The 11,789-nt window shown below is 47.8% G+C and overlaps 1 protein-coding gene across 1 annotated transcript; it reads left to right on the top strand.

The window, feature by feature from the left end:
- The first annotated feature begins 383 nt into the window (after window positions 1-383).
- On the top strand, window positions 384-5,468 carry LOC148270596 (uncharacterized). The gene has a single exon (XM_088242364.1). The coding sequence runs from the start codon at window positions 384-386 to the stop codon at window positions 5,466-5,468; it is 5,085 nt and encodes a 1,694-aa protein (XP_088098490.1).
- The last annotated feature ends 6,321 nt before the right edge of the window (window positions 5,469-11,789 follow it).

The following is an 11,789-nucleotide window of genomic DNA, read 5'->3' as shown; positions in this document are numbered from 1 at the left end:
TACGGATCCATCCACCGAGCCACTACGACAGCGGCCGGGTGAGAGACGGGGCCGCATGGAAGCGCCCTGTCGCCGACACGGAAGCAGCCTTCAGAGCAAGGGAGGCCGCCACCGCACGCTACGCCGCTGATCCGGAGGACACCGGAGCGGCGTACACACTTCCGCCGAGCCACTACGACAGCGGCCGGGTGAGAGACGGGGTGCCACGGAGGCACCCGGTCGCAGAGGCGGACTCCAGGACGAAGGAGGCCGCCAACACACGCTACGCCGCTGATCCGGAGGACACCGGAGCGGCGTACACATTTCCGCCGAGCCACTACGACAGCGGCCGGGTGAGAGACGGGGTGCCACGGAGGCACCCGGTCGCAGAGACGGACTCCAGGATGAAGGAGCCCGCCAACACACGCTACGCCGCTGAGCCGGCCTACGCCGCTGAGCCGGCCTACGCCGCTGAGCCGGCCTACGCCGGAGCGACAAACGCACATTTACAAGGCCGCTACAATGAGCGGCATCGGGACAATGAGGCGCCACCCGCACACAGCCGAAGGGAGGACGCCGACGTACGCTACGCCGCCGGGCCAGGCGAGCCCGTAGCGGCACGTACTATACCACTGGGGGGCTACGAGTTTCGTGACCCGGTGAGCGCGTGGGTACAAGAGGGGCTACCCACGGAATACATGCCGCCGGGTGCCACCGGCGAGCCTGTGACGAAATACAGACAGCCGCCGGAGTGGCACACGTTCATGGCGAGGCAAACCGGCGCTAGGGATCTACCGCAATTCTCCGGCGACCCGCTAGAATGGCGAATATTTAAGGCGCAATTTGATCAATCGACACAGATGTGCTCCCTTACAAACGCGGAGAACATTCTCCGTCTGCAACGAGCCCTCACAGGACGGGCCAAGGCCACAGTGTCGTCTTTGCTGGTAGATCCCCGAAATGTGCCGGACATTGTGAAGATGTTAGAGGCCGCCTTTGGACACCCGGAGATCGTCGTGGACAGAGTACTGGAGCGGATAAGAAAACTCCCTAAACTGGCCGACAACGCATCCCTGGAGGCCCTGACGGACTACGCGGTCGCGATAAGAAACGTCGTATCGACCGTAGAGGGCCTCGATGGAAGCCACCTCTCCTCCCCGAAGCTTCTGTCCGAGATGACTCAGAAGCTGCCACGAGTCGAGAGGATGATGTGGATTATGTCACGAGCGGATACCGTGAGAAAAGCTACCCCCAGGGATCTGGCACTGTGGCTAGCGAGACTGACCGGTGCAATACCGAATGCGGGTTGCATCGGGATCAGCACGGAACCCGCCCGAGTGGAGAAAAGGCGTACCCAAGAAAGGCACGTGTTTCTCACTCAGGACAAAAAATGCCTGTTCTGCGACATGAGTGGACACGCATTCGGACAATGCCGGAAGTTTCTCCGGAAAACGGTAGAGGAGAGGTGGACAATTGTGCGTGCCAAGTTCGTGTGCTACGGATGCCTGGAACCGGGACACAAAACGACCACCTGTGAAGCGGCGAAGTGCGACGAGTGCCACGGGCGGCATCATCGGTCGCTACACCGCGAGAGAGTGGACAGTACGCCGAACGAGCAAGTCTTATTGACAAGGCGGACGGAAGTCCCAGTGACCTTCAAGGTAGTGCCAGTAACCTTGAAGGGCCCGCGTGGGTCAATGGAGATCCACGCACTACTAGACGAGGGTTCATCGGTAACTCTCCTCGAGGAGGATGTCGCCCGTGCAGTGGGCGCCACCGGGGCCTGCGAGGAGTTGAGACTCATCGGTGCCAGTGGGAACACGGACACGCTACAATCACAGCGTGTATCCGTAATCCTCGTTAAAGGAAACAAAGAATTTGGTGTCCAGGCACAGACGGTGCGGGTCATGGATCTGCCGCACCGCAACCGAAAGAGCACCAAGACACACGGGCCAGGCATCAAGCCGAAGATGTTAATCGGTCTTGATTACGCCACCCTAATGGTATCTACAGGCCCGCCAGTCCTACAAGAGGACGGGCGGCTAACCATCGAGACGGCCCTAGGAGCCGTCACCTACGGCGGGGCTGTACACCCCGCCTTTGAATTACCCCCAGACGGCCAGGGTGAAAGGGACTTAGCGGAACTGGTAAAGAAGAGCTTCGCCGTTGACTCGCTAGGTGTAACCACCCTGGAACGTTGCCGCGCCGCAGATGTGCGAGCGGCGGAGCTCATGAGCAGCTCAACCACACAACTACCATCCGGACGATGGGAGACCGGTTTACTGTGGGCGAAAGACGGAGATTCTTTGCCCTGCAACCGGCAAGCAGCCATGAAGCGGCTGCACTCCCTGGAAAATAAACTACGGAAGGATCCGATACTGGCGATCGCATATCGCGCCAAGATGGCGGACTACATTGAAAAGGGATACGCCGTCAAACTAAGCCGCGAGGAGGTAGACGCCCACCATTCGCGCAAATGGTACCTGCCCCACTTCGCGGTGACAAACCCCAACAAGCCTGGCAAGATAAGGGTCGTGTTCGACGCCGCCGCCCAGTTCCAGAGGACGGCGTTGAACGACCATCTACTGACGGGACCTGACCTGCTTTCATCCCTCCTCGGAAACGTGATCCGCTTCAGAGAGGGACGAGTAGCCATCGCGGCCGACATACGGGAGATGTTCCTGCGGATAAGAATCCGGGAAGCCGACCAGCAATCGCAGCGGTTCCTATGGCGGACGCAGGACGGGCAGGAGCCCGACACGTTTGTCTTCGCGTCCATGATGTTTGGAGCGAAGTGCTCACCCAGCAGCGCGCAATTCGTGCGAAACACAGTCGCACGAGCACACGCGAAAGAATTTCCCGCCGCAGCAGAGGCGATCGAGCACAATATGTACATGGATGACTACCTAGACGCCACAGACAGCGAAGAAACAGCTGCAAGCCTGGTACGCGATGTTACCCTCGTACTCGGCAATGGCGGGTTCCGGCTCACCGGGTGGGCTTCAAACAAACCAGATGTCCTGGAAGAAGTAAAGGCCGACGACCGGGCCAATACAGCAGTCACCATAGGGGAAGAAGTAATGACGGAGCGGGTCCTCGGGATCGTATGGGATCCCAAGAGCGACCTATTTATATTTCGGCACGGAGCCGAAAGTGCAGCCATCCCGGAGCGACCCACCAAGCGCGGCATGTTGAGCGCCGCCATGAGTATCTTCGACCCAGTAGGCTTCATTGCGTGCCTCACGATACGGGCGAAGATATTGCTGCAAGCCATCTGGAGGACAAACACAGGTTGGGACCAACCGCTGCAACCGGACCACGCCGAAAAGTGGTTGGAATGGCGCGACCTGCTGGCAGCGAACGGCTGTACAATACCGAGATGCTCGCTGCAAGGGCAGAAAGAACCCGTGACACTGCACGTGTTCTGCGACGCGTCAGAGCAGGCATGCTGCACAGTGGCATACTTTGTGGGGGCCGACACCACAAGTTTCGCAATGGCGAAGTGCAAGGTGGCCCCCCTAAAGCCTCTGTCAGTGCCTAGACTAGAACTCCAGGCAGCGCTACTAGCGGCAAGGATGGCCGCCACCATAAAAAAAGAGAGTCGAGCTCTCATCACCCAAACCGTGTTCTGGACGGACTCGAGCACGGTCCTGTGTTGGCTGCGAACCGACCCACTGCGGTACAGCACGTTCGTCGCAAACAGGCTGGGCGAGATTGACGAGCTCACAGACGTACGGGACTGGAAATGGGTCCCCACCAAGGACAACCCAGCCGACATAGGGACCCGCGACAAGGGCCCACCCGACCTTGCGAGGTCGGGACTATGGTTCGGAGGCCCCGGCTTCCTGAGAAAAGGGGAAGCCGACTGGCCGAAAGAGAAGAAGTTACTACAACAACCGGACGAGAAGACGCTGGAGCGGAAACAACCCCGCCACTTCGTGGGCCACATCAGACGGACGGAGGCCCTACCCCAGGTGCAGCGCTTCTCGTCGTGGACCCGACTCGTCAGGGCGACGGCATGGGTGCTGCGATTCATCGCACGATGCCGCCGCCACGAGTCCCTACCGTCCCCAGGGGGGACCTTTGAACTTCACGCCTCAGAAACACGGGCCGCAGAAATCATGCTGCTGAAGCGGTCCCAGGAGACGGCTTTCGGAGAAGAGCTGGAGCTCCTGAGACGAAAGGCGCCTATCCCGCCGCACAGCCGCCTCCATGCAGCGGCACCCTTCTTAGACAAAGAGGGAGTCATCCGGATGGGAACGCGCATCCAAGCGGCACAGAGCTTCGCAGAGGACTGCAGCGCGCCGCCTATCATGGACGGGACCTGCCCATACACCCGGCTGCTGATCACGCACAGCCACCGGAAGGGTGGCCACCCGGGAGTCGAGAGGACGATCGCCGACCTGAGAGCCAGCTACCTCATCCTGCGACTCCGCGGGGCTGTGAGGAAGATAACACGATGGTGCCCGCTGTGTAAAATGCTGCGCAGCCGGCCCCAACCCCCGCTGATGGGGCAACTGCCTGAGGCCCGACTGGCTTTCAGGACGCCGCCGTTCACGCACTGCGGGCTTGACTTCTTCGGGCCGATGATGATCACCAACGGCCGAAGAAAAGAAAAGCGCTATGGGGCACTGTTCACCTGCCTCACCACACGCGCGATCCACCTGGAGCTAGCGTCGTCCCTCGAAAGCGACTCCGCCATAATGGCCATAAGAAGGATGGCCGCCCGCAGAGGCTGCCCACACGCGTTATACTCGGACAACGCTACCAACTTCAGGGGAGCGGACAAAGAGCTGAAACAGGCCGTAGACGAGCTCCTGGCGGACCCCAGAATGCTCGCCGAACTTACAGTTCGCAAAATTGAGTGGAAATTCATTCCGCCCTCATCACCTCATATGGGGGGAGCGTGGGAAAGACTCGTGAGGTCTGTAAAACGAGCCCTCCACGCAACCCTCAACGAGCAGGCTCCAAGAGAGGAGACCCTCAAAACCATATTGGCTGAAGCAGAGTACACCGTGAACAATCACCCGCTCACGCATGTGTCAACCAAGCCCAACGACGAAGCACCGCTGACCCCGAACCACTTCTTGCTCGGGTCAGCCAACACACAGCCAACTCTGGCATATTATAACAAAAGGGAAGAAGGGGCCTGCCTTCATAAGCAATGGAGGATCGCCCAGAAAATGGCCGACATGTTTTGGCGCCGATGGCTGAAGGAGTACCTTCCCACCTTGGCGCACAGGAAGAAATGGCGCGAGCCCGCGCCTCCAATACAGGTCGGGGACCTCGCGCTCATCATGGACCCAAATCTGCCGCGGAATTCTTGGCCTCGCGGCAGAGTCACCCGTGCAGAACCAGCAGCTGACGGACAAGTACGAGTCGTCGAGGTGCGGACCACCAACGGCACCTACACCAGACCAGCGGTGAAGATCGCCGTACTAATGAAGGAAGAGGAACAACGCGCCCAGCAGGAAAATAGTACAGACTAGCTGCACGGGGGGAGTGTTCCGGACGCGTAAAATCGAATAAATTAAAATAATACAATAATTAGAAAGGATCCCCGGTAAATGTATAGAACTGATGGCTGGGCTCTCAATAAAGATAAAATGGTCACTTTCGAGCCTGGCCTCAGTATTACCGGGGAAAAATAGCTAGGTTAAAATGAATAAAATGTACAAAAATATATTATGTAAATGTCATGTTGCGCGCGTCGCGGCTGCCGACGAAATGGCCCGTACGGGCATTGAGCGCCCGTATTTACGCCACCTGCGGCCGGCGGCATGTAGCGAGTGGCGGGGAAAGATTACCCCCACCACTCCGAGGCAGCCGGCGCGGGTGGGATGGCCGACTCACGGAGCCCGACGCGCACCGCTTTATAAGGCGGTCAATTGGAGATATTAAATCAGTTGAGTTCCTAACTCTGAACAGTTCACACGTGTTTTATTCCGTTCTCCGTCCTGTTCGCCTTCCTGCACTTCGCTCTTCGCTCCGCTCTGCCTGCTGACTGCCTTCGCCTCTCTGCACCACTTGGACCGGGTGGAAAGTCCTTTTCAGGGCTATTGAGGTTGACTTGCGGTCGGCGCAGCTGTGCTCCTACCTTCCGACTTTGTCTTTGGCTCTGTCTGGGAGGGCGGCTTCCCACTTACGCCGGGAAGCTTGACTGCGGCAGACGCGGGTGACGAACCGGCGAAACTTTCATCGTGGTAACGCGTACGTTACAATTCACATCGTAGATTTTAGCCGTTCTTTCGCTGTCCATTCGCTCTACATGTCCAAACCAAAGCAGCATCCCTTTCTTGATTCTGTCGATAATGCATGTCTTAGTCTTACACACTTCACGGATCTCATTTGTGCACCTATCATACATCGTTTTACCACAAATTCGCCTGAGGGATTGCATTTCGACCGCATTCAACCTACTTTCATCATCATTTTTCCAATTCCATACTTCGCTCCCATACATTAGAGTTGGCACTAGAACTCCGTTGTGAACTGCTAGTTTAGCCTCCTGCGATAAACATTTGTTTGTCAAAGTAGATTTTAGTGCACCGTTCACCCTGTTCCCGGCGCTCACCCTCCTTTCAATATCTTTCTCAGTCTTTCCATCCCTAGTAAACATACTTCCCAGGTACAAAAATTCTTCTACCTGATTCAGAATACGTTCACACTGATCTCACATTGAGTTATATTTTCATCCCTTTCAAAAACCATCACTTTCGATTTATCAACATTCATAAGCAAATCGCTTTTCTTGCATACATCGTAGACTTTTGTTACCAAGAATTGCGGATCTCCTTTGCTGCTAACAAGAAGCACGGCATCATCCGCATACAGAAGACAGTTAACCGTTCAGTTGTCAGATGACAGAAGGGACCATCTGTATTTTTATTTATGTTTTAGTTTTTAAATGTTGTAATTAATATTTCAGTAAATACACGCAGCAAAAAAAAAAAAAAAATCAGCGTCATTTAGAATGGTAATTTATTATTGAAAAGCAACCCCAAAATATTTTAGTTTTTGGCAATTGAAATTGAGGCATATTTTCGCTCTCCTGAACATTTTTGAAAATTACAGCTGGTCCCTTCTGCCATCTGACTACCGAGTTGTACCACTCATTTTTGCTCCCATTCTTAAATCTTTTAGTTCTTTAATAATAATAATAATGTTTGAATAATTTATATAGAGCCATTTTCGTGAAAATCACCTAAAGGGCGCTGTACAATAAATAAATATCCCAACAAGTCTTGCAGCTACAGAGCGCTCGGACGGTTAGGATTCTAGTTCCTCGTCTCCAATTATGATATATTACAATTATGATATATATCAGCTAGATAACAGAACGTCTTGCAGCTACAGAGCGCATGGACAATAAGAAATCTAGACCCTATTTACATTTTTATTTTAATTTTTTTTATTTGACAATGAAGTTTAGAGTGATATTTTATTTTATTTTACTAGGGAAATCAACAGTTCTACATACATATTTTTAGTAAACAAACAGATATAGTGTATAAACTCAGAACTAATAACAGATTTCCACATAGTATACAAAGTTAGTAAAGAAAATATATATTACATATCAAATAAATACATACAATTTATACATATAAAAATGTTATTTTCAAGTACTCAATAATCAAAGATTTTTTAAATATTAATTTTAAGAACATTAAGTTACTGTAAATTGGGCGGGATAAAGACAAAAATGCTTGAAGAGAGGATAAGGAGGGGGGGGGGGGGAGATGTACATATTTATTATTATAATGTCTACTAAGTTACATAATACATTTTTAGTGTAAATTTTAAATCTGACAGAGTGATGTTTGTATAATCTATATTTTTAAATTTTGTATTGTACATTGAAAAAGTCCTACGAAAAAAAGCATTTTTAACATACGATGTTTTACTTATTGGTACATGAAACAGGTGGTACCGTCTACAAATCCTGGCTGGCACATGTATTGTTATTAAACCAAGCAGCTCTGTACAGTCAACCATTCTTGTCACAATTTTGTAAAGCAGTAGTTGGTCCGCACACACTCTGCGGTATTGTAGAGAAATGATTCCATGGAAGGTGGACGCAGTGAGAGTAGATACATAAGAAATACCGGTTTTGTATTTAAGGTACTTTATAAATTTGTTTTGAATATTTTCTATTCTACTTATATATATGGCATACTGGGGATTCCATATCTGAGAGGCGTATTCCAAATGGCTTCTGACTAATGTATAATATAATGATATAAGGGCCTTTGGATTATCAAAGTGTTTACTCATTCGAATTATGAAACCTAACATGCTCAATGCTTTGGAGGTAATTTTATTGATATGCGATTCAAAAAGTAGTTTTGAGTCTAAAACAATCCCAAGATCTTTAATTTCGTGCTTTCTCATTAGTATTTTAAAAATAAAATAAAAAGCAAATTTACAAAATTAAAAGTTAGATAACAACAAGTCTTGCAGCTACTGAGCGCATGGACGGTTGAAATTCTAGACCCCATTTACTAAATTTAGATATTTGATAGTTGATAACATTTACATAAAGTGATAAAAATAATATGATAGATAACATCACAAAAAGTCTTGCAGCTTCAAAACGCATCGATAAATGCAATTTCAACAACAAAAGAATGATTTTAAAAAGTTCATACAGTTATCGATGTATAATCTGGGTGTTGTGGTATATTATTCATAAATTCCTTCCATATCCTTTTTTTCCTACCTGCTGACAAGCCTCTACAATAGAGGCTTAGCGAGTTATTCCTTAAAAATATAAATTAATACATTCATAATTCGTTCGATTAGTTTCGGCGTCCTCAACCCAGATAACTAACTACGAATACATTCCCGACCGTCCACACGAGATGAACGCTCCCACACACGCGCGGCACATCACGTATCTACGTTACTGTACATTCGTACCGTACACGTGAGTGTGTGCTACGGTGTCTAAACACACACACGTTCACAAAAGTAAGTATTGATTTTTGTAGCGCCCGTTTGAAAGGAGACGTTAAATCGAGAAAAGAAGATTGCCGATTGATAATGAGATATGAATAACAAATCACAACGGAGATGGAAAACGTTTCAGAGAAGGGAGTATTGAAGCCAACGCATTCACAGGTCTTACGACCTGTCATTGGCTGGTTTAAGTGACCACTTTACACACTGTGTAACATTCACTATTTTGCGTATGTTTGAACATCCATGTTTATTCAATTCTTCCGTCTGTTGATCTTGTCTCTACCTTGTAGATGCTGAGGGGGGATTTTTAGAGCGACAGTGAAAGGGACATTAAAAGTTGTAAATGTAAATATTTGTTCGCGCTTTTCCTTACTGATTTTGGTTAGCAGAGGAAGAAATATAATCAATTCGTAATGACAAAAAAAAATTCTTACTTGTATGAGTGAATCCAAAGAAAGATATTTAGTCTTTAAAACGGATTCTGGTATATGGTGGATGCTTTCAATGTTGATTTTATAACAACAACAATTAACCATCACGCCATTTCCCCGTAGGGGTAGGCATCTCTGAATCATCCTCTCGGATAGAATAATTTCCCAATAATTGAGCTGCAAATAACTCACAGCGAAAAAATGGGAATTAAGTTAAAAAAATAAACAAACAAACCATCACGCCATTTCCCCGTAAGAGTAGGCAGAATGGATAGAACGCCATATCACTCTATCTTTGCGTACAGACCTCGCTTTTTGTACATTCATACATCTTCTCACGCACGCACGCCGATTATTCCTTCTCTTGACATGTCCATTTTCAAGTATTTGATGGACTTGATCGCGCCGTGTCTTTTTCAGTTTTCATTCGCATCGTAGATCCTTTTAGCCGTTCTTTAGCTGTCCATTCGCTCTACGTGTCCAAACCAAAGTGCACCCCTTTCTTGATTCTGTAATGCATGTCTCAGCCTTACATAGTTTATGGATCTCGGCATTTGTGCACTTATCATACATCGTTTTACCACACATTCGCCTGAGGGTTTGCATTTCGACAGCATTTATTCATTTTAATTTATTAATACTTTTACATTGTTTGTATTCTTTTTTTATACATAATAATGTTCCCTCACTGGGGTGTCCCGTGCCGAGGGAAACATTTTTCAAAATGTGGAACATGCCTAAGATTAGCTATTTAACAAAGTTAACATAATAATTTAATTTAATAATAAAATGTCACTTTTATATGTAAACCTTCTCACGAATCGAGTCCGGGACCTCAAACACGGTAGGCGAAGGCGTTAACCTCAATAATTTATATAAATACTGGCAGCACACTGTATTATAATTAGACACTGTATTTGTGAGATATATAATGTGTGTATGCATATATGTCCGTATATGTATATATATGTGAATGTATCATTATGCGTATACTAGTAAGTTTATATTTTTATATTTTGAAATATTTATTTATTTTTTTTATACTTTTTTTTGCACCACAACAGGCCAGGAGGCCCAATTACAGTGGTGAATTACATCACAGAACACCCAGGCTTGCGAAAAATCTTATTTAATATTCGTGTTCTCACCGGGAATCGAACCCGAAACCTTCCGTATGTGAGTCAAGCGTCTTGACCGCTACACCACGGAGGCCGCCTAAATAATATGATTATATTTAATTTGTGTGTTCTTCCTTTTGACTTTTAATTATTTTTATGTTTTAACATGCAATTGCCTAGCTAGGAACGAGGTATGTTCCCTTGTTAGCTGGGCAAAGTGTACAAACAAATGTTAGTAATATGATAAAATGTATAAATAAAAAAATAAAAATTGCTACCACCAAGTAACTTCAAAATCAGTGTTTTTGAGTTAGCTACTAAAAACACATACTTTTTTACCTCAACCAACAAAGAAGCACAATAATAGTGGTGAATTACAGTTCAAAACACCCAGGCTTGAGAAAAATCACATTTATTTTTTTATGTTCTCCCTGGGAATCGAACCCGGAATCTTTCGTGCACGAGTCAAACGTTACCATTACGCCACGGAGGCCTCTTATTTTTGTAATCTCGTACATAATGTTAGGAAAAACTAGTCGTGCATTTAAATAATAATAATATTAATATATTACAACAGAGATGAAGACCTACAATTTTCCATACCTATAATTTCAGGAGAATGCAGAAAGCTGGCTACAAGCTCACCCAGATTTTTACGTGTCACGGTGGGTTCGTGAGCTACCTGCATCGCTTCAAGTTCTCCGAGATCGACAGCTGCCCATGCGACGATGAAACTCCTCAAGATGTCCCTCACCTGCTGATGCATTTCCCCTTTTTCAGCTTTCAAAGACAACAGCTGGAGGCGCGATGCAGAAGCCTGGGTGAAAATCTTTGCGACATCCCATCGGTGATGGGTAATAAAGAACTCACACGAGAGGTAGTATCATACATATCAATATAGTGCAGGTAATTGGTAAAATAAACCAAAGTAGGAAACAAAATGCCAAACAGTCTTCTAGTGGAACAGAAGGCCGGTTGACAACTGTCAACAGGCTGGCTTCTCCTGAAAAGTTTTAAGTGGTTTCCTCTCCACATGAGCAAATGCTGAGAAGTAACTGATTGGCCCACATTAGAATATATTTCCTGATTCCAACAGTTTAGCTAAAATAATGTAACACAATAGCAGAAAAATCCTCTTTTTGAAATGAAACCTTGTATATTATAAGCAAGGTAGAAAATAATGCTCCCACTCCCATGTAAAAAAAAAAAAACAGAGATGTAAAATTTAATAGAAGGTAATATAGAAGTCTAAGCATTTACAGGGCTGATGACTTATCATTGGATGGTTTAAGTGGCC

Source organism: Micrasema longulum, unplaced genomic scaffold (genome assembly GCF_059751315.1).
Source record: "Micrasema longulum isolate JH-2025_06_02 unplaced genomic scaffold, ASM5975131v1 h1tg003706l, whole genome shotgun sequence".
Lineage (NCBI taxonomy): Eukaryota > Metazoa > Arthropoda > Insecta > Trichoptera > Brachycentridae > Micrasema > Micrasema longulum.
The sequence above is the reverse complement of the archived record's forward strand: the minus strand, read 5'-3'. Positions and strand labels throughout refer to the sequence as shown.

Coding starts and splice junctions, on each gene's coding strand:
- LOC148270596 (XM_088242364.1), top strand. CDS start 384: ATGAAGGAGCCCGCCAACACACGCTACGCCGCTGAGCCGGCCTACGCC.